Source organism: Furipterus horrens, unplaced genomic scaffold (genome assembly GCF_987537825.1).
Source record: "Furipterus horrens unplaced genomic scaffold, mFurHor1.1.pri manual_scaffold_10, whole genome shotgun sequence".
Taxonomy (NCBI): Eukaryota; Metazoa; Chordata; class Mammalia; order Chiroptera; family Furipteridae; genus Furipterus; species Furipterus horrens.
The window spans coordinates 56,941,502-56,960,062 of NW_028327180.1; the positions used below are offsets into that span (position 1 = coordinate 56,941,502).

At 45.0% G+C, this 18,561-nt stretch overlaps 1 protein-coding gene across 1 annotated transcript; it reads right to left on the reverse strand.

Moving 5' to 3' along the window:
* Positions 1–17,003: 17,003 nt before the first annotated feature.
* OR2B11 (olfactory receptor family 2 subfamily B member 11) lies at positions 17,004–17,960 on the reverse strand. Its single transcript, XM_090290220.1, has one exon. The coding sequence runs from the start codon at positions 17,958–17,960 to the stop codon at positions 17,004–17,006; it is 957 nt and encodes a 318-aa protein (XP_090146346.1).
* Between the last annotated feature and the right edge of the window lie 601 nt (positions 17,961–18,561).

The following is an 18,561-nucleotide window of genomic DNA, read 5'->3' on the forward strand; positions in this document are numbered from 1 at the left end:
TGACATGCAGGTAAAATGCATTAAAAACACATATCTATGCTGAAAAGAGAGAAAAAAAACTTCTGGGCCCTAGGGACTTCGGACTGGATTCAGAGCCTGCCCCTCAGTGACCCAGAGGACTTATCTACACAGATACAAGAAACTCCACAATGTAACTACATTTTTAAAAAATAATTTTTATTTTTCAATTACAGTTGACATACATTATTGTTTTAGTTTCAGGTGCCCACCCCCATAAGTAGACGTTACATAACTTACTAAGTGATCATCCTGATCAATCTCCCACCCATCTGACACCACACATAGTTATTACAATGTTATTGACTATATTCCCCATGCTGTACTTTACATCCCTATGACTATTGTGTAACAACCAATTTGCACTTCTTACTCCCTTCACCTTTCCCACCCATCCTCCCATCACCCCTCCCATCTGGCAACCATCAAACTCTTCTCTGTATCTATGAGTCTATTTCAGTTCAGCTTGTTTGTTTTTTAGATTCAATCATTGATAGATATGTATTTATTGACATTTTATTCTTCAAATTTTTGATCTTTTCTTTTTTCTTCTTAAAGAAGATGCTTTAACATTTTATGTAACACTGGTTTGGTAATGATGAACTCCATTAGCTTTTTTTTGTCTGAGAAGCTCTTTATCTGTCCTTCGATTCTAAATTATAGCTTTGCTAGTAATCTTGGTTGTAGGTTCTTGCTTTTCATCACTTTGAATATTTCTTTCCAGTCCCTTCTAGCCTGCAAAGTTTTTGTTGAGAGATCAGCTGACAGTCTTACGGGAGCCCCCCTGTATATAACTAACTGCTTTTCTCTTGCTGCTTCTAAGATTCCCTACCTACCTTTAGCCTTTGTTGTTTTAATTATGATGTGTCTTGGTGTGGGCCTCTTTGGGTCCATCTTGTTTGGGACTCTCTGACTTCCCTTGTATATCGAAATGCCACTTCTGTAAAGAATGATCTGGACTTCCGGCCAAGATGGAAGCCTAGACTGACACGCTCCATCTCCCTCCACAACTAAGAAGGGCTAAAACTACTGCAAAACCAGAAATAACCAGAAGTTCCAGAAAATAAAGCTACATGGAAGTCCAACATATGAAGTTATAAACAAGTGGTGCTCGTCCAGACGGGTAGGAGGGGCGAAGCCAGGGTGGAGAGGTCAAGCTGTGCTGACAGTGGCAGCTGCAGCGATGGGTGGCAGGACTGTGGTAAGCACAGATGCCCGTATTGAAGGGGAGGCAAGAAGCGCCTGGGAGCACCCCTAGCTGTAGACCAAACCTGTGAGCTCGTGATTACAACGCCAGGGAAGGCAGATCCCCATTGCCTCAGGCTGTGAGGCCCAGAGGGCGTGGGGACGGAGGAGGAGGCTCCCGGTCTCTCATCAGAGAGAGAATGGCAGGAATTGACATTGGACCCCCGCCCCTACACAAAGCGTCACAGTGTGGTGAGAAGGGTCGCCTGGTAGAGATCAGTGCACAGGGCTCCACCCTCTATAGCGTAGGAGGTGTGACAGCCCCACCCAGGAAGCAAAAATCTGCCTGGATGGCAGGGATAATGATAGAGATCCCAATCATGCAGCTGACCAGAAAGCAAATACACGAATTAACAGACAAACAGATAGATAACCTTTCTGAGGCTCAGTTCAAAGCTATAGTTATCAGACAGCTTACAGAAATAACAGTGGGACTTAATCAAGATGGGGAAGGAATGAAGGCTAGTTCTGCTGAAATGAACGGAAACACATACGGAACAAGTGGTGAGGGAAGGAAAACCAGGAATCAAATCAACAAATCGGAACATAGGGAAGAAACAAACAGTCAACCAGTGCAGAAAGAGGAAACAAAAAGTGAGGAAAATGAGGAGAAGCTCAGAAACCTCTGGGATAACTATAAGAGAGTGAACATCCGAATTATAGGTTGCCAGAAGGTGAAGAAGAACTAGAAATTGAAAAATTATGTGAAAAAATAATGAAGCAGAACTTCCCTAACTTGGGGAAGGAGATAGACTTACAGGTCCAGGAAGCACAGAGTTCCACATAAACTGGACCCAGGGAGAACCACACCAAGACACATTGTAATCAAAATGTCAAAAATTAAGGATAAAGAGAGAATCTTAAAAGCAGCAAGAGAGAAGAAGAGAATTATGTACAAAGGGGTCCCAATTAGACTATTGGCTGATTTCTCAAAGGAGACTGTGCAGGCAAGAAAGGACTGGCAAGAAATATTCAAAGTAATGAAAGTAAAAAACCTACAACCACGATTACTCTATCCATCGAAGCTGTCATTCAGAATAGAAGGGCAGAGAAAGTGCTTCCAGGACAAAGTAAAACTGAAGGAGTTCATTAGATCCAAATTACTGTTATATGAGATGTTAAAGGGACTTGTTTAGAAGAAGGAGGATGAAAACTATGAACATTAAAATGAAACCTGTATCACAACAACCAACAACAGGGGCTAGGGAATCAAAACAAAGGCAAACTAAGTAGGCAACAAGAGGGGAAAAAGAATTATAGGTATGGGGAACATATAGGGGGGATGTCAACGGGGAGTGGAAAGGGGGGAAAGGGAGGAAGATGGTACAGGAATTAAGAAGCATAGTAGGAGGGAGTGGAGTAGACAGGAAGATGTTGAGAAGAACTATATGCACAACCAATGGGCATGGACTAAGGGGTGTGGGGGACAACTGGAGAGAGGGGGGTCACTGGGTGGAGGGGAGCAGAGGGAAAAGAAATTGGGACAACTATAACAGCATAATCAATTAAACATATTTTTTTAAAAAAGGAATGATCTGTTCCAACTGAAAACTGTGCATACTTTATATAAAACAGACATAAGACTCAGAGAAGAAGGCAGACCAGCTGGAGACCTCAGGGCCCAAAAACAACATGGCAGTGAAGTCACTGAGTTTGTTTGATTGCTTGTATGGCTGCATACCTTTCATTCTTGTAGCTGAAGAAGCTCTTTTCAACAAGCAATGCTGGAACAATTGGACGTCCACAGGTTAAATAAATAAATAAACTTTGACTAAGCCTTTAACTTTGGGCAAAAATGAAGTCTAAGTGGATCATGGAGTTTAATGTTAAGCATAAAACAATAAAATTTTTTAAAAAGTGGAATAAAAGTTCTACAGCTTGGTGAAGAGATTTTTAGATGTGATACCAAATGCATGATCCATAAAAAGAAAAATGGTAGATTGGACTTCATCATAATTTAAAATGGTTGCTGTGTGATTTTGTTAAAAGGATGAAAATTCAATCTACATGCTGGAGAAATATTTCCCAACCACATATATGTTTGACAAAGACTCATATCTAGAATATACAAGGAAATCTCTAACTCACCAAGAAAAGCCAATTAGAAAATAGGCAAAATATAAGATGCATTGAAAAAGATATGCTGATAAAATGTTTAAAAAATGTTTATCAATAGCCATTAGGAAAGTTCTAATTAAAACCACCATAAGATATCATTGCACATCTGTCAGAGTGGCTAAAAAAAATTGGTGACAACACCAAATGCTTCCAAAGGTGCAGAGCATCTGGATCACGCACATGTTGCTGATGGGAACAATAAATTGAACAGACACTCTGGAAATGATATGTCAGTTCCTTACAAAATCAGACTATTGTTTACTATATGACTCAGCATTTATTCCAGAGAAACACAATTCTAATGAACGCACAAAAGGCTATTTATAAGTGTTCATAGCTTTATTCATAATGGTCTCAAACTGGAAGCAACCCAGATGTCCTACCCTAGACTACTATTTGGCAATAAAAGGAACAGACTATTAATAAAAGGCACACACCACAACCTGGATGAATCTCCAGGGAATTATGCCGAGTGAAAAAAGCCAACCCTTAGTTGTATAAAAGACTTGAATTGACAAACATGTAGAAGCACAGAACAGATTAACTGTTGCCAGGACTCAGGGGGTGATTGTCCTGTGAGGCAAGCAGCTGTGGCTCGTAACAAATAAAGCACATGGAGCCATTTTAAGATGGAGCCAGAGCTGCCTCTCCAAAAGAACTGCCTTGCATGCCTAATGCCTCAAAACTTGGGGATGTTAAAACAGGACAAAATAACATTTGGACGGGGCCTGAGCCAAACTGTGTCCTAAAGAACTGTTTGCAAAGATAACCAAGAAGCAGAGGTTGTGACTATATGACCCATGATTACTGGACTGAAATTAACAATGTTTAGAATTAGTGTCATGTTATGTCACTTGCACCAAAAGAAAGTACATCCTTCTATGATGTACTTGTTCTCCTTCCCTTTCTCATAAATATGCCTTGTCTTCCCCTCTTAACTGGAACGCCGTTTGGGCTTCTGCCTGTATGAGTGCTCCCTGAATAGCTAGTTTTTGTTTGTTTGTTTTAGTCTTTTTTGATTTCAAATTAATGCTTGTTGCTTCTCACTTTGGCCTTACATTTTTAGGTTAATAGGTTGTAAAGGGCGACATAAGGATTCTTGGGATAGAAATAGTTTATGTCTTGTGTGGATATTTTGCAAAGTGTTACAATTGGTGAGTACGGATGTCTTCATTCATTCTTACAGCTTCATGTATTTATTTATTTTTAAAATAAATCCTGTGCAGCAGGCACAGTGACAATGCCTTGGTCATAATTCTGTAACCATTTTGAGGTTGTTGCTTTCCTTGGGATATTTTATGAATATCTGCTGCTTGTCATTATCCTGATCACACCCGGAGATGTGGGGACGGCACTGATGGAACCCGTAAAGTGACTAGTGTGCCTTCCTCTTACTCCAAACGTTGAACTCCTGTGGCAGTGCTGAGAGTTGGTAAGCTAGTGCCTTGCAGCTCCAGACCCACCCAGCACCACTCAGCTCCGCAGAAGGCAGGGCTGGCAGTGTGCGCCCAGTGCCACTTTGCATGCAGGCTGCTCATTGAGCTTCAGCCGCCGGTGGGCTGCTGGGTGGTGCTGGGGAGGAGACCGGCTCTTTCCTCCTTGCTTCCTGTTTTCTGTTCTTGCCCATTTGATCCTAGCAATAGTTTTTCTGGCTGCCTGTGGCCGCTGACTGGGTCCCCAGCAGTGAATCAGGCCGAGTCCTATTTCTGCAGCGGTGGTGTCCTCCGGTGACAGCAGCACACCAAGCAATGCCCGCCCCAGTAGCCAGGAGTCTCAGGGTTTGTCCGGGGCGCTCCCCCAGTTCGCTATGTTCACGGCTCCAGCCCTCTCCTGCGTTTCCCTAGCACTCAGGTGCAGCTGCTCGAGTTGACTTGCCCTGGTTCCAGCGCTAGTTAGCAATTCCTGGTAGTAAATTTCTGCGTAATGTAACGGAGACGTGCGTTTCCTCCCGGGAGCCTACCTGGAGCATGTGACCCGCCTTCACCTGCGCTCCAGGTAGAGTCCGGCGTGCACGGCATGTCGCCCCCTAGTGCTGGGAGACACCAACCGCACAGTAGCCCCGTCCCGAGGCCGAGTCCTGGCTGCACGCTCGCTTGCCCGTTTCTCTGTCCTAAGAGCCTCCCGAGAGCCCCCTCGCGCCCTTGCTTCTCAAGGCTCAGCAGATGACGGTGTAGGAATGGGAGTCACCACGGTGTAAAAAGGGTCAGCAACTTCTTCCCCACCTGCTGGGAAGTTGGCTCTGGGTTGGCTGCTGCGGGGCTGGGGGGATGCGGTGGTGGGAGGGGAGGTTCCGAGGGAGCCTTGCTCCTCGTCTCTGGGCACCGCACGCCAGCACTGCCCTGCCATATGTCCTAGAGGACAAGGATGAGCAGGAGCAGCCCGGGCGGAAGACCACTGAAATCTGGAGCTTTTTTGAGCAGGTGTGCCCACAGGCCAGGTGGATCAGAGCAGGGACCCCACAGAGTCGCCCATCTGGTGGTGATGGCAGAAAGGCAGCTTCGTGGTGGGGGACAGCTGCACTAGGATGCACATCTGCTCGCCCAGCCCAGGAAGGCCAGCCTGTGACACCGGTGTGGGTGCATGGTGACCACAGTGTCAGGATTGGCACACGGCCACAGAACGCTGAAAGGCAGTGACCAGCAGCAGCTCCCAGTCCCAGGGCAATGTAGAGCTGGTGGTCTTGCACAGCCCCAGAGGTTGACCAGCCCCAGAGGTTGACCAGCAGGTGCTGGTGAAACCGAGGCCCAGGAGGGGAGGTGGGTGAGGAAGAAGCACATGGTTGTGTAGAGGGGTGGCCCAGGTGGAACCAATATGAGGGTGGTGTTGCACACCAGGGTGACCTTGTGAAGAATGGGCACAGTTGCAGATGGGTTCACTTCCAGCCTGGGGCTCTCCGAGAGCCCCAAAGGATGAAGCCATGGGGGATGGTGCCATGGTGTGTCTATTCAGCACCCCGCAGAACAGGAAGAAGTGTGACATCAAATAGAAGACCATCGACAGTAGCAGTTCTCAACCTGTGAGTCGCGACCCCTTTGGGGGTCAAATGACCCTTTCACAGGGGTGTCTAAGACCATCGGAAAACACATATATAATTACATATTGTTTTTGTGATTAATCACTATGCTTTAATTATGTTCAGTTTGTAACAATGAAAATACATCCTGCACATCACATATTTACATTACGACTCATAACAGTAGCAAAATTACAGTTATGAAGAAGCAACAAAAATGATTTTATGGTTGGGGGTCGCCACAACATGAGGAACTGTATTAAAGGGTCGCGGCATTAGGAAGGTTGAGTACCACTGATCTAGAGGAGGCAGAGTGGAGCAGTGGCTGGTGAACCACCATTGCCTGTCCTATACTGATACCTCCTGCAGCTTTCACTGGCCTCAGCTTCACATTGCCCCCTTCTGGGGCGTTCTCATCTGTTCATGTCTCCAGACTTTGGGGCTTCCAAAAACGCAGAGAACCTTGGACCAGGGGAAACCCACATGCTGGTCTTTATCCCTTTGCCTAAGGAGGGTGTGATGCACATGCATGCGATTCTCAGTTCCTTGAGGCAGGAAGCTTACTGTATTCTTCTCAGTGTTCCCCAAGGAGACTTGCGCAGTAGAGCATTCACTAAGTATCTATTTATCTGCAGCTTCAGTCTGACCATTGCCCATTCTGACTGTCGGTTTCCTCTCTGCAAAGCCAAGGTGATAGCAGTAGCTGTTTGTGGTACTTCTCAGTATGACCAGTAATACAGTCAATAGAAACTACTGCTCCCTATTTGTGGCCTTCCAGGTGATATCACTGACCCCAAACAACCTTCACGATGCATTTCTGTATCAGTATTATAATTATTCAAGGAGAATTTTATGCTTCCTTCACCTTCCTGCCACCCTCCAATCTGTAAGCAGCTTGGTGAGAGCGCCCTACTTGGCGTTCCAAGGTGCATCTGGACTGCGCTAGCCCAGCTCGACCCTGTGAATGGAGGGGAGGAGCAAGCCATTTCTGGGCTGGGTGGACCTGGCAGGGTGGGATAACTTTCTTCCTCATTACCTCCTCCTTTCTTTTAGTATATTTCTGACCCCTTAGCAGTATTTTCCAGGATCTCAGTGATCTGTGTTTCCATGTGCTTCCAGGTTCCTGTGTTGCAGCCCAGTAGGGATATTAGTAAGTGTCCGCATTTCTGACAGAAGCAGCCTCTAGCATCATGGTCATGCACTGTAAGTAGCAGTCCTACTTTTGCTTCTAAGAAGGTATCAGTCACCCCCCAATGGCTCCATGAACAAGCTATAATTTGTCCATCATCATGAATTTATTTGAAATATATTTATTCTCCTGTAGTCTCTAACTTTCTACATTTCTAAATAAACTGACTGCTTTCAGGTCCAAGATTATATTATGCTATAAACCCCACTATTTTCACTCCAAGCTCAGGAACCATCCTCTGTTACCTATGTTGTGGCATCTTTTCTCTAACAGCATATCTTCAATTAGACCACATTCACTTTACCAGTGGTGGACTTCTTATCCCCTCACTACTTCCACTGCATCAGCCACTCAGATCAATCCACCTAACACTGGTTGGTACAAATCCTGGAAGACCCACAGATTTGCAGGAACTCCTGTTTCTTCTTTTGTCCCTACCAGCACTCACGTTTTTTCAGAGCACTCATGAGCAAGCAAATGTTCACAGACTCACCACCTGGTATTCCTGCGATGTAATGACACAGCTGGTGCTGAAAGGTGTTGTGTATCAGGACAGAGGTCATAGAAAGTGAGGGGCAAGGACAGATGCTGGGAAATGGCAGCAGTGGGCTGACCTCATTGCCTTTCTAGTCCTCAGCACCAGCTCTGGCAGTTCAGCACCCTCTTTGCTTCTCTTGGTAAACATCCTCCATGAACTCCACTTGGGCTGCACCTCTGATCATGTCATCACAGGCAGCCTCAGGTCTGATGATTTCACCACAGGAGGGCTCAGATCTGATGATGTCATTGCAGGAGGCACCTCAGATATGATGATATCACCACTGGAGGGTCTCAGATCTGATGACGTGCATAATCTTGGCATCACAATGATTTTTTTTCAGAGCAAGAATGAGGCAGCAAAAGAAAAAGGTTTAAAAAAAGGTGTTCCATGAGGTTTGTGAGGTAGGACATAACAGGAGTCATAAGGGAAGCAGTGAAGGGGAGTTGGGTTGCAGACAGGGTGGCAGGTGTGTTGCCTCTCATTGAGTGTCCTCTCCCTGATGGGCTGGTGGCTGAAGCCATGGTATGCCCTCGTACAGGGAGCAGAAAGTGACTTTGGCAGGGGCAGGGTGGAGGGTTACCCCTTCTGGGCTTCATAATTCCTTCCCAACACCCATTTGGAGCTAGGTTTTGATGAAACCTTCCTCCAGCTCCTTTCTATTACTGATCACAAACTCCTGAGTGAGATTCCACGTGGCCTCCTGCACCAAGGTCTTGTCCACACGGGTTTTGGTTCACCATAGCCACTGACATCATTATTGACCCATGGGATGACAGTGAACTTGGGCCTCTTTTTCCTGGCACTCTGGTGGTGAAGCCCAGAAAGGTGAGCCATCAGATGTCACCTGAGCACTGTTGGAGGAAGTCTACCCACTGCTCCCCTGCCCACCATTAGAGGGTATTTTTCAGATGTCCAGCCAGTAGGGTAATTAGCTGGACTTGGGTCCCAGAAACCAGACCCCCGTGGTTGCATGCTCTGACCAAGCAGAACAAGGAACTTAACCTAACTGTTATTTCTTTGAGCAGTGACCTGGTCCTTTGAGCAATGACCTGGGAATAGTGGAAAATTTTTTGTTTATATAAGCAGTATTTCTGTCCAAGTTCCTGCAGGAACAGGAATGCACCTGAAATGCTTTATAAGCCCCCCAGACCCCAGGGTCGGGGCTGCTCACCTAAGTCTGGCTTGTGGATGGGCGGACAGTCGCTGGCCAGCTAATGAAGGCTCTTTAAATTCTAATTTGGTTGTCTCCAACCGTTTGGTTCTCGCACTTGCTCCACAACACCTGCCAGGGATTGTGGTGGAGCCATCATATTTAAAAGTCACCCAGATGACTGTAGAGCCACTGTCCGCACTAGGTCATCCACCTCCCTGCAAGCCTCTATGAATCTGGTGGTCTCGCATGGGCCACAGCCAGACACTCTTCCCAGAGAGACCAAGACACCATGCAGCAATTCAAGCGCAGAGGGGACTCACCTGAAGGTGGGTGGGTGGTATGTAGTGACAGAAATGGGGTGGCTGGCTCTGAGCTCCCAGTGCCTCAGCACTACCACCACCACGCTGTCTTAGATCCCCAGACAGTATTCTTCTTCCAACTGTGAGTGGAAAGATTTGACCCAAATCTCTCCAATTTCCCCCACCTTCTAGCCCATGACAACCACCATTCCATTGCTGCTAGTTCAGATTCTTTAGGTTCCACACATAAGTGATGTCATAGAGTATTTGTTTCTATGTCTCTTTATTTAACATGATTCCCTCCAGGTGCATCCAGGCTGTTGAAAATGGCAGGTTTCTTTCTTTCTCCTGGATCGATAACAGCCCATCATTTTTTACCTTTGTTTCCTCAGACTGCACAAAGCGCTTCTAAGTTTATTTTTCCTAGTGTGGTTTTGCTCCTATTATCCTCTGTGCTTTGAGTATGTTCACTTCTCCCCTCAACCTCCTTCCCATGTCCTTCTCAGATGCATTTTACAGTGTCTTGACCCAGGTTTGAGTGCAGCCTGAGAACTGGGTCACTGATGTACCTCCAGGACATACGGCCATTGAAGAGGGGCTGGGATGAGAGACCTGTCTTTATTAGCATGCTGGGGCAAGAACCAGGGAGAGACTATGGCTAGTGTCCTGAAAGTTCCTGTCAATTCCAAGAAGACTCAGTGAGACTGATAGGATACTGGGCCCTTCCCAGATGACAGTGAGCCTCAAATCTGAATGTCTCCTGTGGTTAGATTTCAGTCACCTCTTGACCTCGCTGTACCTACTCTGCACTATTAGAGATGGGGGACTCATGGGGTCCACCAGAAAAGACTTCTGTGCTGTCCTTCTGAGGTGCTGTTCATGAGCAAACTGGGCAAGTGGAAAACTCAGTACATGTTACTGGCCTCAGAGCCTTCTCCTCAGCTGGCTTCCAGTCTCCTGCTCAACTTTGCTTAGGTGTGTGGATTCAGAACACAGTGGTTCTTTCTCATAAACAAGTCAAAGGTAACCAGAGGAAACTTTGAGATCTGAAGGAAATATTTCTTATGTGCTATTTTTAAAATTATATTTTGTTGATTATGCTATTACAGCTGTCTCAATATTTTTCCCCTTAGCGCCCCTCCACCCAACACCCTGCCCTCCCTCAACAATCCCCACACCATTGTTCATGTTCATGGGTCAAGCGTATAAGTTCTTTGGCTTCACCATTTCCTATATTATTTTTAACTTCCCCCTGTCTATTTTGTACTAACCAATTATGCTTCTTAATCCCTGCACCATTTCCCCATTCTCCCAATCCCCCTCCCTGCTGATAACCCTCCAAAAGATCCCCATACCTATGATTCTGTTCCTATTCTGGTTTGCTTAGTTGGATTTTGTTTTTATATTTTAGGTTCAGTTGTTGATAGTTGTGAGTTTGTTGTCATTTTAATGTTCATTGTTTTAATCCTCTTTCTTAAGTAAGTTCCTTCAGCATTTCGTATAATAATGGCTTGGTGATGATGAACTCCTTTAGCTTTACCTTGTCTGGGAAGCACTTTATCTGCCCTTACACTCTAAATGATAGCTTTGCTGGGTAGAGTAATCTTGGTTGTAAGTCCTTGCTTTTTATCACCTTGAATATTTATTGCCAGTCCCTTATTGCCTGTAAAGTTTCTTTTGAGAAATCAGCTGAGTCTTATAGGCACCCCTTTGTAGGTAACTCTCTGCTTATCTCTTGCTGCTTTTAAGATTCTCTCTTTCTATTGAACCTTTGGCATTTTAATTATGATGTGTCTTGGTGTGGTCCTCCTTGGGTAGCTTGTTTGGGACTCTCTGTGCTTCCTGGGCTTGTATGTCTATTTTCTTCATCAAATTAGGGAAGTTTTCCTTCATTATTTTTTCACATAAGCTTTCAATTTCTTGCTCTTCCTCTTCTCCTTCTGGCACCCCTATGATTCAGATGTTGGCACGTTTAAAGTTGTCCCAGATGTTCCTAAGCCTCTCATCATTTTTTTCAATTTTTATTTCCTGATTCTGTACTGGTTGACTTTTTTTCTTCCTTGCATTCCAAATCATTGATTTGAACCCTGACATCCTTCTCTTCACCATTGGTTTTGTGTGGATTTTCCTTTGTTTCATTTAGCATAGCCTTCACTTCTTTCCTAATGCATTTGACATACTTAAGCACATCTGTCAAGCTTGTGAGCATCTTAATCACCAGTGCTGTGATCTTTACGTCTGTTAGGTTGGCTATCTCCTCGTCGTTTAGTTCTGTCACTGGAACCTTGATCTGTTCCCTCTTTTGGGCCATACTTTTCTGTTTCCTCATCTTGACAGGCTCCTGTGTTTGTTTGCTTCTGTGCCTTAGGTAGCCTTAGATAGAGCTGTTGCACCTGTTGTGTTGTAAGGGGCAGAGCCTTAGGTGTTCGTCAGTACAGGGCGACCTGTTTCACCACGTTGTGGTGCTGTATCTGGGGGAGGGGTCCACGAGGGAACAATGCAGTTGCTCAGCACTCACCCCTTTTTCAGGCACTTCTCCCATTTCTGTATGGGACTGGCACCCCTCTAGCTGTTGCTGTGGCCATGGTTCCCAGAGTGGATAGGTCTGCAGATGTTCTAGGACTATGGGGGCCCTTCAAACAAGTCGACTCTACTGAGAGACAGGCGGTATCTTCCTCTGCACCTGGTTTGCACAGTCGGAAGCAATGACATTTTATTTTCCCCAGCACTGGGACAGTGAGCTGTGCGGTCTGGTCTGGTGCTGGGAACGCTCCCCAGGTGTCCATCCCTACTTTTTAAAACGTGTGACTGTGCTTTCTGCTGGTCTGCTGCTGCTGCCACCACCACACCACATCCTCTCTGCCCCGGCTCTGCCCCTCCTACCTGTCTGGATAAGTATTTCTTCTTTATATCTTTGTTTGTTGGACTTCCATGCAGCTCAATTTTCTGGAACTTCTGGTTGTCTCTAGTTTTGAGGTAGTTGTATTTTTATTTAGTTGTGGAAGAAGATGCAGCATGTCTGTCTAGGCCTCCATCTTGGCCGGAAGTCCCCTATTTGTACTTCTTAATCCCTCCACCTCTTCACCCATTCTGCCACACCCCCTCCCAGCTGGCAACCATCAAAACATTCTCCATATCCATGATTCTGTCTCTTTTCTTCTCATTTGCTTAGTTTGTTTTTTAGGTTCAGTTGTTGATAGATATGTATTTATTGCCATTTTACTGTTCATAGTTTTGATCTTCTTCTTTTTCTTAAGATCCTTTGACATTTCCTATAACCATGGTTTGGTGATGATGAACTCCTTTAGTTTTTTTCTTTTCTGGGAAGCTCTTTATCTGCCCTTCAATTCTAAATGAATAGCTTTCCTGGGTAGAGCAATCTTGGCTGTATGTCCCTGCTTTTCATGACTTTGAATATTTTTTACAATCCCTTCTGTCTTGCAAAGTTTCTTTTGAGAAATCAACTGACAGTCTTATGGGAACTTCTCTGTAGGTAACTAGCTGCTTTTCTCTTGATGCTCTTTATCTATAACCTTGGCATTTTAATTATGATGTGTCTTGGAATGGGCCTCTTTCCATCCATCTTGTTTGGAACTCTCTGTTCTTCCTGGACTTGTATGCCTATTTCCTTCATCAAATTAGGGTTTTTATTTTATTATTTTTTCAAATAGGTTTCCAGTTTCCTGCTCTCTCTCTTCTTCTTCTGGCACCCCTATGATGGAAATGTTAGAATGCTTGAAGTTTTCCAAGAGGCTGCTCATACTATTCTCTCTCTCTCTCTCTCTCTCTCTCTCTCTTTTGTATTCATTTTCTTCTTGTTCTGATTGATTTTTTTTTTTTTTTTTTTTTTGCTTTCTTATATTCCAAATCATTGATTTGATTTTTGGCTTAATCCACTCTACTGTTGTTTCCCTGTAAATTGTTCTTCGTTTCAATTAAGATATCCTTTGTTTCTGACTGGATCTTTTTTATGCTGCTGAGGTCCTCACTAAACTCCTTGCGCATCCTTATAACCATGTTTTGAACTCTGCATGTAGTATATTACTGGTTTCCATTTTGTTTAGTCCTTTTTCTGGTTTTGATCTGTTCTTTCATTTGGGCTGTGTTTCTTTGTTTCTTCATTTTGGTAGCCTCTCTGTGTTTGTTTTTATGTATTAGGTAGAGCAGCTATGAATTCATGTCTTGGTAGTGTGGCCTAATATAGTAGGTGTCTTGTAGGGTCCAGTGGCACAGCTTCCCCTATCACCCAACCTGGGCATTTGACATGTGCCCTTTGTGTAGGCTGAGTACACCCTCTTCTTGTAGTTGAGTCTTGCTTGCTGGTGGCAGGTCAATGGGAGGAATTTACCCAGGCCATTCAGCTGCAATGACTGGCTGTGACCACTGACCACCAACCTCTGCCTTCTGTAGAGGATCAGCTGTTCACGGGAAGGGAGGTGGTGCTCTGATGTAGTCCGTAGCTGTACACTGGGTTCACAGGCTCTGGGGTTTCCCAAGGAATGCAGTCCAAGGTCAGCCCCCAACTGTGTTCTGCCCAGGGCCACCCTGCCTGAGCTATAAAGCAGTCTGAGATGGCTACTACTTGTGCTGGGCTTTCAGATTCCCAGATGAAGCCAAACTGTGATCCAAAGCTGGCTGCTGCTAGTGCTGGGACTGGGGCTACTTAGCAAGAGGTACAGGGGCTGGGGACTCATTGAGGCCAGCTGTTGCCTATTTGAAAGGATCTAGGAAGTTGTGAAGCAGGAGCCAAGACTGGCCATTCATATTGAAAAGCCACTGTTAACAGCTATAAGTTGGGTGGGGAAGAGCCTCAGGGAATGTCCAGGGCAGGGCTAACAGTGTTAGCCAGGTTGATAGAGTCTCAGATGTGGCATCCATCTGCTGGTTTTATGGCTCTGCCTGCCTGTCTGGGAGAAAGCTGTCCCCCAGTTCTCGCTTTGATGCCAGGCACTTCAGTTTCTCCCTGTATGCCACTGGTACCTTTCAAACCTGTTCCCTGGTGCTGGTGCTCAGAGGGAGTGAGTCTGAGTAAGTTTGTGTGCTTGGGACTCCAGAAGTTTCTTCCACTGATTCAATTTCCACTGGTTTTTGAAGCCAGAAGTTATGGGGATTTATCTTCCTGGCAATGGAACCCTGGGCTGGGGAGGCCTGGTGTGGGGCCTGTGCTCCTCACTCCTGAGATATCCCTCCCAAACTTTTATCCACCACATATAGATGTGGGACCAGCCTGTTATGCGTCTTTGCCCCTCCTACCAGTTTAAATGGATGTGGTTTCTTTAATTCCACAGTAGTCAGACTTCCATTCAACTCAATTTCTGATCATTCTGAGTGATAGCTGGTCTATAATTTAGTGGTAATTTTGATGTGATTATGTGAAGAGGTGAGCGGTGTTTGCCTATGCTGCTATGTTGACCCCAGTATCTACATTTTCTAACTATGATGTCAGTTTATTATAATGGAAGCATGCTTTAATTTAAATATCAGTTGAGTTATTTAAATATTTTCCCCTGTAACATTGAATAACATTGATGCCTCTGGAAAATTCACCATGTATTTCTTGTGGTTTTACACAACTCTGATATTTAATATTCTATGGGTTCCTGGTGTTCCAGCTATATATTGCCCCCTGCCAAACCACCCCAAAGTTAGTGACTTAGAATAACAACCATTTTATTGTATTTCACAGTTTGTGGGTTAGGAATTCAGGCAAATTTCAACTCAGAGTTTCTTCTGCTCCTTTACTGAGGCCATTGGGTGGCATTTAACTGGTGGGCAGGCTGCTCAGGTGGGTCTAGACTAGCTCCCAGTAAGATAGCATCCAGTTGCTGTCTCCCTAGCATGGCTGCCTTAGAGTAGCTAGACTTCTCCCTTGGTGGTTGAGGGACCAAGAAAGGGTGGTACTGGCTGGAAGCTGCCAGATGTGTTATGATACTGCTCTGGAAGACTTAGAATATAATTCTCCTTTCATTCTAATGTTTCCACCTCTCACTCTGAGGAGTAGGAGAGACTTTGAGGTCACCTGTAATCCAGCACATTTAGTTTGAGAAACTGAGTCATCACTACTCTCAAACAGGTCCTGGAATTAGGCCAAATCACTCCATAGCTACATGTATGGATCACCTTTCTTTGGACCCATGTAACATTGCTTTCACTGAATTGTGGCTTGGCCTCTGCTGCTAGTAAAAGTTAGAAGAAAAGCCCATATATGTCATAATGTATGTTCACTAAGGTAGTTCTGAAGGGCTTTCAAATTTCCCTTTTGCCCTAATTGCTGTATATTTATTATTATAGTTATATTTTATTTTTTATGTTTGCTTAATATTTGACATTTATGGCAGGGAGATAAAAACAAATAAATCAAGTATAAATAAATTGAGAACATGAAGAAATATCCAAGTGTTAAGGTCCTAGCCTTATGGTTTTGTTATAGTAAGGAGGTAGCATGAGGACTTCAGTGTTGTCTCAGTTCCCTCAGTCACCAGAAGGGCTGTGGCCCAGTCATTGCAACCTCTCTAATAATCAAATTCTTACATGACAATGAAGTCTCATGAAAGTGATTATTATGTCATGAGGTTGCTTGAGGTTTAAACAAGATGGTGTACAAGAATATAGTTAATCTAGCATCTGTGTCTTGGAAGCCTTCTACAAGTATTAGCTATTACAATGACTTTGAACTTGTTACTTAAAGTTGTATTGTCCTTCAGCCTGATTGTGTTTATATTTTGTGCTCTCAACTAGAAGGTATTCTTGGTTTTAGGTAATAGAATATGCTATTTTATCTGTATGCATAATATCCAAACCAGAGCCTTATACAACCATAATTAATATGCTTGTCCTAGGTCACAGTTAGTGGTGGAGAGACTTCCAATAGAACAAAATTTGAACTACAGAAAGTAACATCTTCTCAGTTCATGGGAAGAGATATTCTTCTTCATTTTTGGAATTGTTTTCAAAGTAATGTAAAATTTATGGAGATTTAAATATATTGAGAAGAAGACCAATTTATTACAAGTAATATAACATTAGTTTCAGTTTCACATTATATATATTTAGGAGTAATGGGAAAGGAAGAGAGAAGATTGAAAAGAGGCAAATGGCAGAAAAATAGAAGAAAAATAGGAAGACTAGAGGGAGAAGAATCAGAAATTTAGGAATTAAATAATTTGACAAATACGTATTGAATGCCAATTCTCTTTTAACAATTTCTAAAAACATATGGCCTCTTAGAATGAAGAACTGTGGAGAGAAGCGGAACACAGGCGCTGTGACCACACAGTAGGAGAGCTATTTGGATAGAGGATTAGGGGAAACTCTGAAATCTCTAAAACAACTTATACCGTTTGCTTATTGACTACTTAAGAGCAAGGTTCTCTGAGCACGTGATCCCTTTGCCAAGTTGGTAGCGACGGAGAGGCCCGGTTGGGTCTTCACCATCTGCAGAACTGCTGCAGCCTCACCAGTAGTCTTCTCAGAGCTCCCTGCACATCCTTGTTTCTCAGGCTGTAGATGAAGGGATTGAGGGTGGGGGTGATGATGGAGTAGAAGAGGGAGATAAACTTGCCTTGCTCTTGTGAGTAGCTGGCAGGGGGCTGCAGGTACATATAGATGGCGGGAAGGTAGAATAGGGAGACCACCGCCAGATGGGAGGAGCAGGTCCCAAAGGCTTTGTGCTGTGCCTTGGATGACTGGATCCGAAGCACCGCCCGGGCAATGAAGCCATAGGAGAGCAGGATGAGAGCTAGGGGGACCAGCACAAAAAGGGCTACCAGTATGGCCAGTGTGGCGTCATTGACTGTGGTGTTGGCACATGACAGCTTGATCATAGCAGGCACCTCACAGAAGAAGTTGTCTAGCACTTGCCGCCCACAGAAAGGCAACTGCACTGTCAAGACTACCTGAACTAGGGAGTTGCCAAAGCCACCTAACCAGGCCATGACCACGAGACGATGACAGAGTGGGCGGTGCATGATAAGAACATAACGCAGGGGCTCACAGATGGCTACATAGCGGTCCAGGGCCATGGCAGCCAGCACGATGCATTCAGTGCACCCCAGCCAGTGGAAAACCGTGTACTGTACTGTGCAGCCCCCATAGCTGATGGTCTTTCTGGAGCTTCCCAGGTTGACCAGCATCTGGGGAACTGTGGTGGTGGTATAGCAGAGGTCCAGGAAGGAGAGGTGGCTGAGGAAGAAGTACATGGGGCTATGGAGCTGGGGGTCCAGCTGGGACACCAGGATGATGGCAATGTTCCCCAACATGGCAAGAACATAGGACACCAGGAGGACTACAAAGAGAGGGAGTTCCAGCCATGGCCTGCCAGAAACACCCAGGAGGATGAAGTCCCTGGGAGGACCCCCTAGGAAGCTCTGGTTGTCAGGTATCATGATGAGGTATTTTCTGACACCTGTGTTCAATCAAAAAAGTTGGGAGGAATGAAACCCGAGAAGAGAACTGTCTTCCTCAGTCTGTGCCTGTGCTTCCCTACACAGGTTCTACATAGATTTTCCTCTGGGGAGACATTGAGCTAGGGCAGGGTTAAGGGGGTCAAAGCTGCTGCAGATGTGACTATCTTTCCTCCTACTCTGTGATCTTGATTATGCTTTCTAACCTGTCTGAACTTCAGGTCTGCATCTACAACAAGGGCAGAGAATGCCTGCTTCAACTCTAGAGTCTCCGGGATGATACAGGGACATTACCTCTGTGAAAGCCTAGCATGTGGACAATTTTCTTCCAGTATGGTCAAAGTCTGCCATAGCTCCATCACCATTAGAATGTTATTCTTGTCTCTCTACACACATTGACAGGAATTTACCACTTTCTTAGGCTCTCTTGTTCTGCATTTTGAAGGCGGAGGTGGGAGTGAGGTGAGAGGTGGCAAGAAGTAAGCTTAAAGGCTCCGTGAGCAGCTGGGAGGGAGGGTTCTTACTCTGAGTCCCTGGGATGAGCTAAGTCACTCAAACCCCTGACTTGACCATGGCTCCTAGT